Source organism: Tursiops truncatus, chromosome 3 (assembly GCF_011762595.2).
Source record: "Tursiops truncatus isolate mTurTru1 chromosome 3, mTurTru1.mat.Y, whole genome shotgun sequence".
Classification (NCBI taxonomy): Eukaryota; Metazoa; Chordata; class Mammalia; order Artiodactyla; family Delphinidae; genus Tursiops; species Tursiops truncatus.
This window is the reverse complement of record NC_047036.1, coordinates 169,108,108-169,124,803: the sequence shown is the minus strand read 5'-3', so window position 1 is coordinate 169,124,803 and position 16,696 is coordinate 169,108,108. Positions and strand designations below refer to the sequence as shown.

The 16,696-nt window shown below is 58.0% G+C and overlaps 1 protein-coding gene across 7 annotated transcripts in view; it reads right to left on the bottom strand.

Moving 5' to 3' along the window:
- The window catches only part of NFIC (nuclear factor I C), an 82,383-nt gene that overhangs the window by 18,721 nt on the left and 46,966 nt on the right, over positions 1-16,696 (bottom strand). For 2 of the 7 annotated variants that reach the window (XM_033854739.2, XM_033854740.2), the window contains exons 5-10: positions 15,807-15,930; positions 15,046-15,170; positions 7,671-7,796; positions 5,288-5,472; positions 4,558-4,705; positions 2,473-2,558 (exon numbers count right to left, since the gene is read on the bottom strand). In XM_033854739.2, coding sequence (XP_033710630.1) covers positions 2,473-2,558; positions 4,558-4,705; positions 5,288-5,472; positions 7,671-7,796; positions 15,046-15,170; positions 15,807-15,930 — 794 coding nt within the window. The remainder of the gene's footprint in view (positions 1-2,472; positions 2,559-4,557; positions 4,706-5,287; positions 5,473-7,670; positions 7,797-15,045; positions 15,171-15,806; positions 15,931-16,696) is intronic. The other 5 variants (XM_033854745.2, XM_033854738.2, XM_033854742.2 and 2 more) reach the window with 3 other exon arrangements.

Below are 16,696 nucleotides of genomic sequence, written 5' to 3'. Positions count from 1 at the left end.
AACGAAGGCGGAGGAAGTGCTGACTGGGCCAGAAAGGAGAGGCCTCTGGGCTCCGAGCCCTTTGCAAAGGGGCTCCAAGAGCGGGGAGCGGGTCTCACGGCCCCTTCCTCCCACCCTTCCCTCCTTCCAGGGTCTGCCGGGGGTGGGGGGCTGAACCCACCGGGGGACTTGGGTGCCCTTAGTCCAGGGACCCGTGGTCCTGCCTGCGTGGTGCTGGCGGGGTCCTCCACCAGACCCAGATGGGGGGCCTCGCCTTTTCCATAAGCCTTGGGGTCTCTCATCCGTCTGTCACCTTCCGTGCCACCCTCCCCCACCAGCCCCACGAAGTTCTTTCCAACTCCCAGCCCTGGCTGTGCTCCTCCCTCCCTCTCATCCCTTCAGTGGCTCCCTTCGGCCCCCAGGCCAAAGCCCACATTTGAGGTCTTCCACATTCAGGCTGTTTCCCCATCATTTCCAGCCCTTGGCAGTGCTGATGCCCCTGCCTGGACACCCTACTCTACCTGACACCAGGCTCTCACCCCTCCCCAACCAGGCAGGGCCCTGGATGCGCCCCCCCCCGACCCCCAGGTTCCTCCACAGCCCCAGACCCACTCTCTCTGGGTCCCCAGCGGGGCCTGCTGGCCAAGGGGGGTGGTGACCAAAGGCGCCCCCCTCCTGGCACCTTGGTTTCCCTCCCCTTGCAGGCCATTGGCTCCGGGTGGTCCCCCGTCCCCCCATGCAGGGGTTGACAATGGGGTGGGGGGGAGGCTGGGGAAGGGTTAAGGGGCCAGGGCCCCCTCCCTGTCACTTTTATTAGCTTTGCTTTCTGCAGCAATTAGGACATTCCCAGCCTCCAGCGGGGAGGGCTGTCAAGTGGGGGTGGGAGCGGCAACGCCTGGCTCCCTGAGCACCGGGGGGCAGGGGTGTCTAGGCCGGGACAGAACCCAAAACTCAAGGCGGGGAATCCTGGGGCCACCCCAGCTCGGTGGGTAACACTGACCAAGTGACCCCCTCTGTCTGGATCCTGGCTGGGGCTCTGTAAAGCAGGACGCTTACAGTTTGGGTGTGCGAGGGGTGTGTGGGGTGGTCTTGGCCTTTCAGTGCCCTTTCTGGGTAAAATTGGTCCCCTAATGCTCCAGACCCTTCAAAGACTCCCAGGAGGTGCCCAAGGCCAGAAGAGACAGGTTCAGAGCTCCCCGCAGTTAGCCCTGGTGCCCTGACCCCAGCACCCCCAGCTAAAGTCTGGGCAGGGAGGGAGGGGGATAGCCAGGTCCTGCCCACCCACTCTGTCCCCCTGAGCTGCCAGCAGCAACCTGGCCAGCCTCAGATGGTCGCCAGGGGTCCAGGCTGTGCTGGATGGTCAGCATGGCTGATTCTGGTCTCATCCTCGTCTCCACCGCCTCCCCACGCCTCCCCATGAACTCCACTGCGGGGGACCCTCCCAAAGTGGCTTGAGGATCCGAACCTGACCCCTGGGGACCCCACAAAGCCCCATACTCTATGGCTCTGGGGATTTGGAGATGCTGGGCAGCCCTGAAGAGGTTTCTCTGTGTGTCTGGGCCTCACTGGGCCTGGGGCAGCTGGTGACGCCCTCTGGCTGTTTTATGTCCCGTGACCCCCTCCCCAACACGCACCAGGGAGCACGGCTCTGGGGTCCAGCCACCACCCTTGAACACCCCCTGCCAACACACTCCCGGCTTGCACGCAACACAGATGTGGACCCTGGCCCAAAGGCGGGTGTCGGGGACACGTGGGCAGGGGCTGAGGCCACCTCCCACCCCGAGAGAAGCTGGGAGCCATGAGTCTCAGTTCCAGACCCATCAAGGCTCTGCCCTGCACTGCTGTGCAGCCTCAGACAACTCACTCCTCCTCTCTGAGCCTCCTCGTCTCGTCCTCAGCCAGCCTCATGCCCCCCACCCTGGTGCACACTCAGCTGCAGTGATGCTAACCCCGCCTCTGCCGCCCCACTCCCACTTCGCAGGCTGGAGCCAGGGGTGGGGGCTTGCGTGTCCTACCAGGAGGCCCCGCCCCCTGCCATGGGCTGCCTCAGTCTCCCACCTGCCCCTGGTGTCCTGGGGTCCTCTGGCACCCCCTACCCTCCCTCTCCTGTGGTCCCTCCCTCCGGCCGGCGTGGGAGGGGATGCAGGCTGGGGGGTTGAAAGCCTGGGCTGACGCGCTGTGTGATCCTGGGCAAATCCCCTTGCCTCTGCGAGCCTCAGTCTTCCCATAGGTACAAATGGGGCCAGGGCGGTGAAAATCCCAGCCCCACAGCAGCTCTGCCAGGAGTGTCCCCTGGCAGGATTTGGGGCCATACCACGTCCCCGGGCGTGGGCTCGAGGCCCTGGAAGGGGCTGGGAGGCTGGCCAGCGTGCCAGGGGTGCGGCTGGCGGGGGCGGCACGGGACCCAGCAGGCCGGCCTCTCCCTGCGCGCCCAGGCCGGCCCCTCTGCCCTGCCCCTCCCACCCCCCCACCAGCCGGCCTCTTGGCCCCTACCTGTGCCTGATAAATGCCCGTTGGATCCCTTGGTCCTAATCCCACAAAGGAACGGTTTGCAGGGGACGTGCCGGGCGTAGAGTAGGCTGCGGGGAGGAGAGAGACCGAAAGCCCGTTAGCGCGGGGGCGACGCGGGAGCACCAGAGAGGGTGGCCGCTGCCCAGGGTCACACAGCCGGGCCTTCATACCCAGCAGCCGGTGCCTCCGAGCTTGCCGCCCTCCCCCGATGGTCCAGGCACCCCGAAAAGCCCACGGTCTCGGGCCCCCGGGGTCACGCGGGCAGGTGTCTGCTGAGAGGGTAGGTGCAGGACGAAAGTTTCATAATCCAGAAACCGCCTGTGAATTATTCAGTGTTCCACTGCCTGGTCCATCCTGCTCCTGCGGCCTGCATCCCGCCGCGTGGGGGGCCATGAATTATTGAGGGCGTTTTATTTATTAATTTCCCTCCTGGAGAGGGCATGGGGAAGGCTGCGTGTGTGCACATATATATATATATATATATGATTATATTTTAATCGCACTATGTTTTGCCGGTGAGTGAATGATTCGCAACCCAGGCTGGGGAGGGGACGGGGGTGGCGGGAGGGTCCCCATGTGGTCTCCACCAGAGCGCAGGTAAGTGGGAGGTGGTGAGGCTTGGGGGATTTGGGGGTGGGGGCTGGGAAGCAGGCTGCACCTGCAGTTCAGAAGCCGGTGCAGAGGAAGGAGAAGAAATCCATGTTTCTCCCTCGTCTATTAAGCGTCACTGTAAGCCAGGCACTGGGCACTATCCCATTTTAACCCTCGGCAGCCTCAACGCGGCAGACGTGAACATTATGCCCATTTCACAGATGAGAAAGCAGGGAGAGTAGGTGAAGACCAGCGCCGCATGCCGACTCTGTCCTCTGCACCCGGCCTCCCGCTAAATGTTCTCCCTGATCTATTGCACTGACTCACTCGCCACCACCCTCTGGTGACTCTCCCATTTTGCGGCTGAGAAAACTGAGGCTCAGAGAGGGGAGGACGTTTGCCTAAGGTTACACAGGGAGCGAGATGCAGGGGCAGGATTGCAACCCAGTGCCCTGTGCTCCATCATGGTGTTTGGAGAAAGCCCGTCTGCACGTGAGGCTGCCCCGGGTCTCGGCAGGCAGTGGATGCTGGGGAAGAAATACTGGGGTGCTGCATGCGGGGAGGGGGGCCGATGGGGCCCAGATGGGAGGGCTGGCCCCTCCTGCTTGGGTGGGGTGAGGAATCTCATCTGGGGAGCGAGGGAGAGACGCCCAAAGAGGAAGGGGATTTAGGGAGAGGCTGGGGGCAGAGCCACCACTGATGGGGTAGATAGACCCCAGGATGGGAATTCTAGGAACCTCTTCCCAGCCTGGAGCAGCCCTGGACTGGGGTTGGGGGTGGCGGGGGAGGGGGAGGTGCCCTGGGGGCTGGTGAGCCGTAATCTGGAGCCACATCCAGAGGGTGGAAAGTTCTAGAAGGTTAGGAGACCAAGCCAGGGTCTCCCACCAGGCTACCACCTGGACCCACATCCAGAGAGCAGAAAGTTATAGAAGGCGAGGCAGCCAACCCAGGGCCTCCTGGGGTCAGGTGGGCAGGCAGGGTGTGTCCTGTCTAAAGATGTGGCCCAGCCCAGGTTACCAGCAGGAACAGGGCCCACTGGGGCCAGTTTCCCCGGAGAATCCGGAACTCTGGAATTTCTATGTGAGACGTCCTGATTTTAAAGCCGCCATCACCACAACAGATTCTCACTTTCCTCAGACAAAAGGCTTCTGGGGGCCGGGTCGGGCCCTCCCACCTCCACTTTGAGATCTTCACCCACTGCCAGCTGCTTGTTGCACGGAAGAGGGTTTAGAGGCCTAGAGGGGGGACACGGGTGCCCCAGGCCGCTCGGCCAATGGGGGCGGACCCCAGACTTGCCCCTGGCCATCCCCTCAGGCTGCCTTGGCCCTGTGTGGACCTGACCACGTGGGCCCCAGGCCTCCATCTGGGGACCCACCAAACTCGCCGGTACCCACCGGGCTGGGCCTGAGACCCCGACCCCAGAGGCAGGGCCGGGGAGGGGAGGGGCCCCTCGGGGACGCCTTCCCGGGTGCTTACAGGGCGAGGTCGGCGACGAGCTTCCTCCCTCGGAGGTGGGTTTGGTGGCGGGGGGGAGCGCCAGCCGCGGCAGCCCGGGGGGCGGGGGTGCCAGCATCTGAGCGGAAATGCAGTGACTGGACATTTTGAGCTGGCCACTTCCACTTAACTGGGGGGAACAGAGAGACAGGTGGTTAAGGCGGCGGGCGCCCCTCCGCCTCGGGCTGCCGTCCACCCCGGGGCTGTGGACCGGCCTGGTGGGCACGGCCGGGACGAGTTTGGTGGGTGCCCGGTGCTCGCCTGACCCCGCAGGCCTCCAGCATCCTGGGATCGCCATGCCTTCCCTGCCTCCTCAGGCTGCTGTGTACCCACTGGCTTTGCTTCCACGCCTCCTAAACAGCATCGCTGGACCTCATGGGCGGCCTAGACGCATCTCCCCGCATTTGCCGCGCGTACGCATTCATTCATCCACCACCTCGCCCGCGGTTCCCAGATCTGAAAGGCTCTGGACACCAAAAGCTTTGGTGGAAGTCTGGCCACAGGCGGCCTGAGCTCAGCCGTAACCGTGTTTGATTTGGGGGCTTCCTAGAATACCGTCCGCTCAGACATCTGCAAAAGCCTGCATTCCCACCCGGTCTGGCTCCAGGGGCTGTGGACCCCGCCGTTTGTAAAACAGAAGCTGCCCTGGCGGAGGAAGGGCTGCCTGACACTCGCGCCAGGGCCCCAGGGAGGTCGTGCCCCCCAAACTCACCGGTCCAGGCTGCTGACTGGCCGGATCGCAGGCCAGCGACACGAGATCTTTGAGCGGGTCCTGGGGGTTGAGGTGAGGTGGGTAGCGGATGGCCGTGTGCGGGAAGTAGGTGGAGGCCGTCTGGGGCAAGATGGACGTGGTGGGGAAGTGCAGGGCCGAGGACGGGTGAGGGCTCCGGGCGATCCCTGTGGAGAGGAGGGGGGCAGTGGTCACCAGGGGCTCCCGCCAGGCCGCCCTGTCTCAGAGTGACTGTGTTTGTGGGTGTGCGTCACGCCCACGCTGCGGCACCTTTAATAATACGAATATGTGGCGGCCCAGTGGCATCTGCCACGACCAGGCCCTGCTGTCATTTACACGCCCGGATTCGATGAACCTACTGTGACCCCACAGAGTTCTAGCATCACCCCTTGGAGCACTTTTATTTCTTTTTATTTTTTTAAATTTATTTATCTTTGGCTTGCAGGATCTTAGTTCCCCTACCAGGGATTGAACCTGAGCCCTCGGCAGTGAAACCGCTGAGTCCTAACCACTGGACCGCCAGGGAATTCCCATCACGTCTTTTTTTAAGACAGAGGATGGGGGCTTCCCTGGTGGCGCAGTGGTTGAGAATCTGCCTGCTAATGCAGGGGACACGGGTTCGAACCTTGGTCTGGGAGGATCCCACATGCCGCGGAGCAACTAAGCCCGTGAGCCACGACTACTGAGCCTGCGCGTCTGGAGCCTGTGCTCCACAATAAGAGAGGCCGCGACAGTGAGAGGCCCGCGCACTGCGATGAAGAGTGGCCCCCACTTGCCACAACTAGAGAAAGCCCTCGCACAGAAATGAAGACCCAACACAGCCCAAAATAAATAAGTTAATTAATTAATTAATTTTAAAAAAATCAGAGAGAACATTTCCCGGCTGTGGTCAGAGGAAGTCCTGACTACTGAATAAAAATTTAAAAAAAAAGACAGAGGATGACCATGGCTCTCAGAGGGAATGTCCTCTGCCCCAGCCACAGAGCAAGCAGGTGGCAGACCCAGGGTTCGAGCCCAGCCTGACTGGCCACACCCTGACCCGGGGCTTGGTTAACTCTTTCCATAAATGGCTGGTGGGTCAATATATTTTTTTAATTGAGATATTATTTGCACACTATAAAGTCCACGCTTCTAAAGTGTACAATTCACTGTGTTTTTTTAGCACATTCACAGAGCTGTATGACCATCACTACAATCTCTTTTAGAACATTCTCATCCCCCTGAAAGGAAACCCCGTCCCCATTAGCACCACGCCCAGCCCCTGACAACCAGGAAGCCACTCTCTGTCTGCGGATTTCCCATCAGTGGAATCACACACTGTGGGTCCTTCTGTGTCTGGCTTCTCTCACTGAGCATTGTGGTCTCAAGGTCCATCCACGTTGTAGCGAGTGTCCGTGCTTCACCCCTTTTCATGGCTGAGTAATATTCCAGTGTGGTATTTGCTTGTTTTTTTTCTTTTTCTAAACAAGTCAGTGACTTTTAGTATATTCACTTCGTAATTCCAGAACCAGTTCACTGCCCCCAAAAGAAGCCCTGTGTCCACTAGTGGTCACTCCCCCTTCCTCTCTCTCTAGCCCCTGGCCAGACAGTAACTACTTTCGGCTTTCCAGGCCATAGGGTCTCTGATGCAGCTACTCAACTCTGCCGTCGTTGCCTGAAAGCCACCACAGATGACATGTAAACAGATGGGTGTGGCCCTCCGCCAATAAAACTTTATTTACAAGAACAGTGGCAATTGGGGGGGCCTGCTTGGCCGGCTCCTAGTCTAAACTGTTGTGCTATTTTGATGTTTGCCTCTGCCCTGCATGTGTATTTGCCCTTGTATGGAACTAAATCATCATTATCACAACCAAGGGGCAACAGGTGACATTCAAGCTCTTATTTAACTCATTCTGATTTAATTCATTCGGTCCTATGGACAGCCCTGGGAGGGGGACGTTTATGAGCCCAGTGGACGGGTGACGGGCTCAGCTCACACCCCACGCTGTGAGCGTGGTACTTCCTGTCTGTGTGGCTGAGAGCTCCCGTACCCCTGTGTGGCCTGTGTGTGTCCTTCTGGGTGTCTGCCTCCTGTTGCGGCCATTCTGCCCCCGGGTCCGTCGGTGGGCCGCTTGAGTATGACACATGGGGAGCAGGTTGAGGGGTGAGTCCCGGGCTGCACCTCCATGTACAGAAGGGGAAACTGAGGCCCCAAAAGAGTCAGGCCCAGGTGCTCTCTACCATGGCAGCTGCAGGCTTTCCTGCACGGGTGGGAGGCTACAGCAATAGGACTCGTGGTCAGATGGCCGGTGGGACTTCCCCGGCCATAAGTGGCCTGGTTAGAGGGCTCAGCCGCCCCTCCCCGCCCGGGGCCCGCAGTGCTCACCACTGTGCACGGCGATGACGGGCCGGTGGTGCTGGGTGAAGCTGGAGAGGCGGGGCGAGTCCTGGGGAGACGGACTGTTGAAAGGGGACTTGTCCATCTCTGTTTTCTTCACCGGGGATGAGATGCCTGCGGGGAGGGCCAGAGGGTCAAGGGCCGGCAGGCAGGGTTATTCCACTCCCAGGACCCCTGCACCTCCCCGCAGAGCCCCTGCCTCCCCTTCTCCCAGCAACCCATGGACGAGGGGCTGGGAGCCCATTGTAAGGAGGGGCAAACCAAGGCTGAGAGCTGGGAAGGGGGCCGCCCAGGGTCACACGGCCCACGGGAGGAGGAGTCTGATGCCACACGGGCCCCTGGACGACAGAGTCCGGCCCCCACCTTCTCTCCTTCCAGACATAAGTCGGCTCAGGGCTGCCCCCTGCCCCCCAGGGACACCAGAGCCCTGGAGAAGGCCGCAGGGTGGGCAGAGGATTGGTCCAAAGCCCCAAAGCCCAAGTGGCTCTGTACTTGTGCCCCCCCATCAATCCTTACCCGGGGGACAGAACCTTCCCTGTAGGGTCATCGTGAGTATTAAATGCAATACAACATGTAAAGCCGTTAGATCAGGGCCCGGCACACACCCACGCACTGGAATTACTTGCTGCCATTCCTCTGCAGACGGGGGTCTCACTATCTACCCCGGTGGCCCTGGGGAACCCAGAAGGTCTCCAGCTCGGCCTCAATGAATAAAAGGTGTAAAATGGGCACATCCAGCCTCCGTGGAGGCCGTGGCACAGAATGGATGCTGGCTAAGGAGGAGCCTTGTCACGACATGGAAGACGGACCCCAGAGATGCGGGGCACACGTCCGCCCTGAAGAACCACGAATGCCCCCCGCCTGCCTCCCTGCATCCCACCCCCCACTCCCACCCCCCTCTGCAGAGGCTTTTTCTAGTGACAGCAAAGGATGACGACGTGTCTGAAAAAAAAGGCAGAGTCCTTGGCCTGGCCCCTTCTCTGGAATTGGGCTCTGGGGTAAGTGGGGATCTGGAGACAGACATGTTTAGGAATTGTTTTAAAATCCATTTTACAGTGAAACGCACCCAATGAGGCCCACAGTGGATTCACACATGGTGAGGGTTGTTTTTTTTTTTTAAATAGTTTTTATTGGAGTCTAGTTGATTGACAATGCTGTGTTAGCTTCAGGTGCACAGCAAAGTGAATCAGTTATACACATACATATATCCCCTCTTTTTAAGATTCCTTTCCCACATAGGTCACCACAGAGTACTAAGCGGAGTTCCCTGTGCTACACACGGCAGGTCCCTATCAGCCAGGTTTTTTTTTTTTTGCGGTACGCGGGCCTCTCACTGCCGCGGCCTCTCCCGTTGCGGAGCACAGGCTCCGGACGCGCAGGCTCAGCGGCCATGGCTCACGGGCCCAGCCACTCCGCGGCATGTGGGATCTTCCCGGACCGGGGCACGAACCCGTGTCCCCTGCATCGGCAGGCGGACTCTCAACCACCGTACCACCAGGGAAGCCCTTAGCCAGGTATTTTATACAGAGTAGTGTGTATATGTCAATCGCAATCTCCCAATTTATCCCTCCCTCTCCCTTGCCCCCTGGCAACCATAGGATTCTTTCCTACATCTGAGACTCTACTTCTGTTTTGTAAATAAGTTCGTTCGTACCATTTTTTTTTTTAGATGCCACACATAAGCGATATCATGGGATACTTGTCTTTCTCTGACTTACTTCACCCAGTATGACAGTCTCTAGGGACACACTGCCTGCCACCCCGCAAAAGGTGGCCCTCAGGCTGCGCACATCAGGGCCGGGGTCATTCTCTGCGGGTCGTCCTCGGCGCCGTGGGGCGTGGTGCAGCCTCCCTGGCTCCACCCACGCGACGCCAGGAGCACCCCCAGTCATGACAACCATAGATGTCCCCAGACATGGCTCAGTGTCCCCTGGGGCAGAGCCGCCCCAGTTAGGACCCCTGCCCTCCTCCGAGGCCGCTACCACTGTTGCTGGGGTCTCGGGTTGATGGTTCTGTGAGTGGGCATCTGCGTGGGTCCCCAGGGCTGTCCCACCTGAGCTGCTGCTGCATTCCCCCCACCCCTACTGTGGCATTTCCATGTGGGGTGCTTTCATTCTCTGCGATGGCACGGCCAGGGGTGAGCCAGCTCTGGGAACCAGCCCCCCGATGGGCACTCAGGCCACCATCTGCCTTTGCTGTTACAGACGCTGCTGCCCTGGTCGGCTCTGGGTGCGCATCAGTGTGTGAGCGGGGGAGCGTGTCCTGGGATGCAGTTGGTGGCCCAGAGGGACCTGGCGGCCAAGCGGGGCCTTGGGTGCAGGCCCGGGCTTTCCCAGGGACAGGAGGAGCTGGTGGCATCCAGGGCAGCCGGCAGGAAAGAGGCTGGCCCTGCTGTGTGTGCGTGCATGCGTGCGTGCATGCACGCGTGCGTGTGTGTGTGTGTGTGTGTGTGTGTGTGTGTGTGTGTGTTTGTGTTGGGCTCCCGGCTGGCTCAGGGCTGCAGGGGGAATGAGGTTACGGCTGTCAGACGCTCACTTAGGATTTCCTAGAACAGCCTGTCCTGGATGGAAATAGCCTGGCGTGGACCCTGCCCCCAGCTGCACCTCCGTAGGCCCTTCTAGAGCTTCCTGAGATGGGGCCTTTGGGAGCCAGGGTCCAGGAGGGGGGCGGGGGGCGCCTGGCGCTGCAAGAAAGAGTCACTCTCCTGCCTGCGTTCCTGCATCTGAACAAACATGCTGGGAACGGCCCCACGTGAGCAACCGATGTTGGTTAACACAGTGCCCATACATGCCCCATCAAAGCACGCGTCTCTCCATTTAACAGGCATGCCCTTGACCTCCCCGATCCGAGTGGCCATCTTTCTGATTAACATACATATCTCCACGTAAGCGTCAGGCACCCCTACGTCCCCCGTCGAAGACACAAACCTTAACGGATGCACGTGCCTGTAGGTGCCCAGCCCCAAGTATCTTTCCACTTGCCTGTCACACGTGCCTGTCTGTTCCCCGTTTAAGCACATACGCTTCATCCAACAGGTGGGCCTGTACATCCCCCATCTGAGCACCCACCCGTCTGCTTGACAAACTAGCCTGTCCCCCTGCAATGCCAGCTCCCCTGGGGGGCCCACTGCAGGCAACCACTGGGTCTCCAGGGCCCGGAACACAGGGTGGGCAGAGAGTGTGCGAGTGTACAGGTGGGTGGACGGAGTGCAGTTCTGCTGGGATTGGCCACCACTCACTGGGCACTTAACACGTGGGATGGCCTCCCCCACTACCCCCAGCACTGCTGACACCGGTCATCCTCAGCGGGCCCATCCTGGGCGCTGTGGGGTGTGGAGCAGCATCCCTGGTCCCACCCACTGGATGCCAGGAGCCCCCCAGTCATGATGGCCGGAGACGTCCCGGACACCGCCCAGTGTCTTCTGGGGGCAGAACTGACCCTCTGGGAGGTCCTGGGGAGCCAAGAAGTGGTGGAGCTGGGATTCAAAGGCAACTCTAACTCCTCAGGCCGCGCTCTGCCAACCCCTCCTGCCCTCCAAGTTCAGAAAGAGATGGGGGGAGAGGAGAGAGGTTGGAGTTCCCTGCTTCACTCCATATAATAACTGCCTGTGGGAGGCCCATGTCCCCTGGGGGAGGGCCACAGAAGCAGCAAGAGCAAAGCACTCTGGGACCCCCTTTCTGCCCCGCTTGGCTGGGTAATCAGGGAAGGCCTTGGGAGGATGTGGCCAGGAGGATAAAGGGCACTCCTGGTGCTCCTGGCCCGGGCACGGAAGTGGCAAAGGGCTGGAAGCTGGTGTATGGGGTCTGAGAGATGTGGCTGCAGGGGTCTTGCCTGGGCGGGGCTGGCAAGATTTCCCCCAGGCCTCTGCCCCTCCAGGGCACCGGAGTGAGAAGGCTGGGGCTGGGGGGTTAGCTGGGCGCTGTCCGTGGTGGCCACAGCGGAGGAAGGGAGAGAGTACTCTAATCAGCTTAACCCCCTTAATGAACAGCTAATTGGGGACTGTCTAGACAGGAAGACGGAGGAAACCAGGAAGAGGAGAAAAAGGAGGAGAAGGATGGGCAGGAAGGGGAAGAAGAGGGAGGGAGAAGAGAGGGAGGAAAAGATAGAATTCATATCTCCCTACGAGCCTGTGAGCACCCGGAAGGCAGGGGCAGGCACACACTAGAGGTTTGTACTGAGACTCCCACAGGAGGGAGTGAGTCTGCCATCACCTGAGGCAACCAATGGGAGCTATAGGAGGACTGACCCCCTCTGGCATTCCCTTCCAGCTCTGTGATTTCCCCATCACACACCAGAAGCTGGTACAGGCTTCCTCTTTGTCCTCCCCCATCATGGCCACTTTATTCTCAGTGTAGGAAGGTTGGATCAAGCCCTCTCTAGCATTTCCTTCCTTTTAAAATTTTGTTTTTCTTTTTTGAGCATCCTGAATTGAATGCTGGGTTCTTTATTTCCAGCCTTTCTCTTTTTCCAATTAAAGCTATAATTTTTCCTCTCAGGGCTGCTGTGGCTACATCAGCACAGGCTGTCTTTCAGCTCCAAGTAGTATTCATTTTATATGTAGACAACCTCTTCAATCACAGTGTTAGTGAGAGGTGCTTTTGAGTTCCCAATCAGTAAATGATAGGGCAGAAGTTAACTGTCTCCCAATATCTGCTTTATCCTTCTTCCTTAGTAACAGAACCCTTGATGTGAGATGGGCACATAATTGACCCAAATAAGATTACATTTCCCAGCATCCTTTGCAGCAGAGTATGGCCTTAGGACTAACTCAGGGGCCCGGAGATAAGCAGAAGGGGTAAGTGCATCTTCTGAAAATTATTCTTAAAGGGAGAGGACATGCCCAGACTTGACCCTTCTTTCCTGCTGGCTGGAAAGCAGACATGATGGCTGGAGCTCCAGCAGTTATCTTGGACCATGAGGTAGGAATGAAAACCACATTCAGTGGCACATAAGGCAGGAGACTGAGTCCCTCACATCACACTTGCCCAGGGTAGCTGATGGCTGGACATTTATTTGTGAGAGAAATGCACTTCCTTTTGTATTTTCTGTTATCTACAATCAGACTTAAAGCTTACTGAATACAGGTATTTATAGAGACAAACTTTAGAAAGATAGGGAACCCACAGAGACAGAACCGTAGAGACACTCTGACCCATAAATTAAAGCCTAGGGCTTCCCTGGTGGCGCAGTGGTTGGGAGTCCGCCTGCCGATGCAGGAGACATGGGTTCGTGCCCCGGTCTGGGAGGATCCCACATGCCGCGGAGCGGCTGGGCCCGTGAGCCACGGCCGCTGAGCCTGCGCGTCTGCAGCCTGTGCTCCGCAACAGGAGAGGCCACGACAGTGAGAGGCCCGTGTACCGCAAAAAAAAAAGTTAAAGCCTAATAAATAGAGAGGTCCTCCCAGCATTAAATACCTGGGAACCCACAATGAGGAAGAGGGAGGAGGCTTGGGACCTCAAATGTCACAACCAGCTGTGTTAGAGACCGATTCCAAGAGATGGGAATTTTATAAAGACATGAACACCAAAGAAACTCTCCTGTTTCCTGGTCACTTATGTGCCAGGTGGTTACTTAAGTCACATTCTATCGTGTCCTCCTTCCAACTCTCCAAAAGAATGATGGTTTTCATCACTCCCACTTTGAAGATGAGGCAACCGAGGCTCAGAGATGTTAAGTAACCTGCCCAAGGTTACACAGCCCACACACCACACAGCCAAAGACAGAGCCGGGATTTGAACCCTGGTCTCTCTGATGCCTGAACCTGTCCTCTTTCTCTCTCTCTCTCTCTCTCTCTCTCTTTCTTTCTTTTATTGAAGAAGAGTTGATTTACAATAATTCAGGTATACAGCAAAATGTTTCAGTTCCATATATATAAGTATATATATATGTGTGTGTGTACATATATATATATATATATATCAGATTCTTTTCTGTTATAGTGAACCTGCCCTCTTAATTGTAATGTTATGTTGCTTTTCAAGAATCCTATAGGTATGGCACTTTGTATAGACAGATCTTTATAAGAAATCAGACTCTAGAGGGAAGAGGGAAAGAGGAGGAGGGGGAGAGAAGAAAACAAATCCTAAGGTATACTGGGTACCTATTATATGCCAGGCCTGTTTTAGGGACATCAAATGCATTAATTCACTTAATCCCCACAATAAACCTACGGGGTGGGTACTGCAGGTATTAACACCCCCATTTTACAGATGAAGCAGCCGAGGCGCAGAGAGGTGGGGTCACCAGGAAGCTGCAAGGGCTGGGGGACTCGAGTGTCCACGTTCATAACCACTAGGCTATACGGTGGGGTGAACCCTTGTTAAGGGATAAGGGACCGGGTAGAGACATGCTTCTAAAGCTGGGGGGCACAGACCCCGCTGAGAATCTGAGGAATGCCAGGGGCATCCTCCCCACAGGCTCCTCTGCAAACCATTTCCTTTAAGTGCAACGCTGGCCCACTGAAGAGCAGAATCTTAAGGTGAAAGGGATTTTTTTTCTTTTGGCCGCGCGGCGCGTCTTGCGTGATCTTAGTTCCCCTACCAGGGATTGAATCCGGGCCACAGCAGTGGTGAAAGCACCGAGTCCTAACCACTGGACCACCAGGGACTTCCCAGAAAGGGATTCTTTAGATGAGAACCTTGTGATGGAGATGGAAACTCCAAAGAAGGGAAATCTTTGGAGAATGCCCTTAGGGAGACGGTAAGTAAGCAAAGAATCAGGAGGAGCCAGCACTCAACAGAAAAAAGCTTCTACGGAACTGCTGACCCTACAGAACAGGAGCCCCATGAAACAGACACTCTGGAGAGGACCCTATGAAGACAGAAGAGCAACAAGAAAATCTACCAGGAAAAGGATGCTATAAGAAAAGAGGCGGGGCTCCTATGGAACTGGACTCACAGAGAGCAAGATCCCATGGAGATGGGAATCTTGCAAAAAAAAAAAAAAAAAAAGGACTACAGGGAGGACCCCAGTGGAAAGGTAACCCACGTATCAGGACGCTGTAGTTGAGCGTCTACGGCAGACCCGAGGATGAAGCACCCTGTTGATCAGAATCGCTACTGAGTCAATTCTGTATAGCAGGAACCCCACAGAGATGGGCCGTTAACAGGCGGAGGGCAGGAAAGTCGGGCAAGGGATAATCTCCATCCTCCCCGGCCAGAGCGGAACCGAAGAGCTCCGGGAACGCGAACCCGGACTTTACTTCCAACCGCGCGCAGCCCGCGAGACTACAATTCCCAGGAGGCCCCGCGGCTCCAGGCCGACTCTCCGCCCCGGGGTGCCCGCGCAGTGCCTGCCGGAACACGTAGTCACTGTCGCGGTAACCCAGACCGGAAGGTCGGTCAGCCCCCGCCGCCAGCCCCACCTCCTTCCATGTCCTCCGTCCAGTTGCGGCTGCTACTCGTGGGAGAGCTGGGCGAGGTGTAGTAATCGCCGCCGGGGCTCGTGTCCACGTCTTCCTCCATCGAGCCCGATTTGTGCCGCTTGCTCCTAAGGGGCGAGGAAAGAAGCCAGCAGACCGGTTACCACGGAGACGGGCCCGGCGGGCTTTGCTACTTCCGGCTCTTAGGGGGCAGGGCGAGGAGGGTGCTATCGCGAGACGTCACGCGAGTCGCGGACTTTCGGCTGCTTCTCAGATGACATCCGCTTTAACCTGCCCATCACTTGGGTGGGACACCTGGGGCCAGGGGCAGGGAGGGACTCAGCAAAGGGCCAAGCTAGCAAGCTAGCAGAGTGGAGACTAAAGCCCTGAAAGCCTGGCTGATCGCTTGACCTACTGTAATCCTCAGAACAACCTGGTAGGATTATGGTCCCACTTAGCAGGTGAGGAAACCGAGGCAAACAGAATGTGACCGGCTCACGATCACACAGCATATCTCAGCAAGAACCGATGTCTGTGTTCTCATGGAGTCGCAGGGGCTAGGCCTGTAGGACTCGAGGCTGTGGGAGCCCAGCGTGGGATGTCAGGGCTGGGGAAAGAGTCACTTGGGGGCTGGGTTTTGAAAGATGAATAAGAGTTTCCCAGGTAGAACGTGAAAACAGGGAGAGGAATGAACCAGCTGGGGCCAGATGGAGGTGGGGGGGGGGGGGCGTGAGGTGCCCAGAGGTGGGGCCCCGGGGACATACCCGCTGGAGGATGTGCTGGGTAGCGTTCTTCTCATGCCGGTGCTGGCTGGATTTAGGTCATATGCCAGGTGTCCCTGCAGCTCCCCCAGGGAGAAGTTGGGTCCTGTTCCAGTCACCACAGGTGCTGTGGAGGGCGACAGAGAGGAGGATGAGGGAGGAACAAGGTCCAGGGCTGCACTTTGCCCTGGAGGGGTGGGGAGAGCCATCTTGGGGCTGGCAGAACGAAAAGGAACCGCTTCCCAGATTGGCCTGATTCCTAATTTGGCTGAAACTGGCCTTATACGATGGGTTAGAAGAACAAGGCCGTTGAGAGAGGCCAAGGTCACACTGTGAGGCAGAAGCATAGACAAAGCTGGAGGCCAAGCTTCCCAGAACTCTCAGAGGCCAGGCTCTGCTGATCTGGATGGGGAGGGCAAGGGTTAAGGTTAAGGCAGGATAGTGCCCAGAGGTCCCTGGGGTAGGATTCAAATGGGGGTGTCTGGGGATGGGGGTAGGTCCCCAGCAGGTCCATAGGTAAGGCAAGAGGACAAGAGGTGAAATAGGTTGCGGGGGGGGGGGCCTCTGGGGTCTCCTGGGGGGGGTGAGGGAGGTCCCAGGAATGGGGGATACTGGGGCAGAAGGTTCTTTAGCCCTTCCACCCAGCATCTGGAGTCTTCTCTGGGGAAGAGCATGTCACCCTGACCTTAGACTCTGGGAAAGGCCTGGATACCGCCCTTCCTAGAGACTTAGGCTTGGTGACAAGGGTGGCTGGAGAGGATGTGGGGGACGGGGGCAGGGTGATGGGCTACTTCCTCCTCCTTCCCCGAGTCCCTTTCCCTCTTAGAGCCCCCATCCCGAAGCCACTTCTCCTTTCCAACAGTCCTCCCCTGTGTGAGCCCACCCCCCCACCT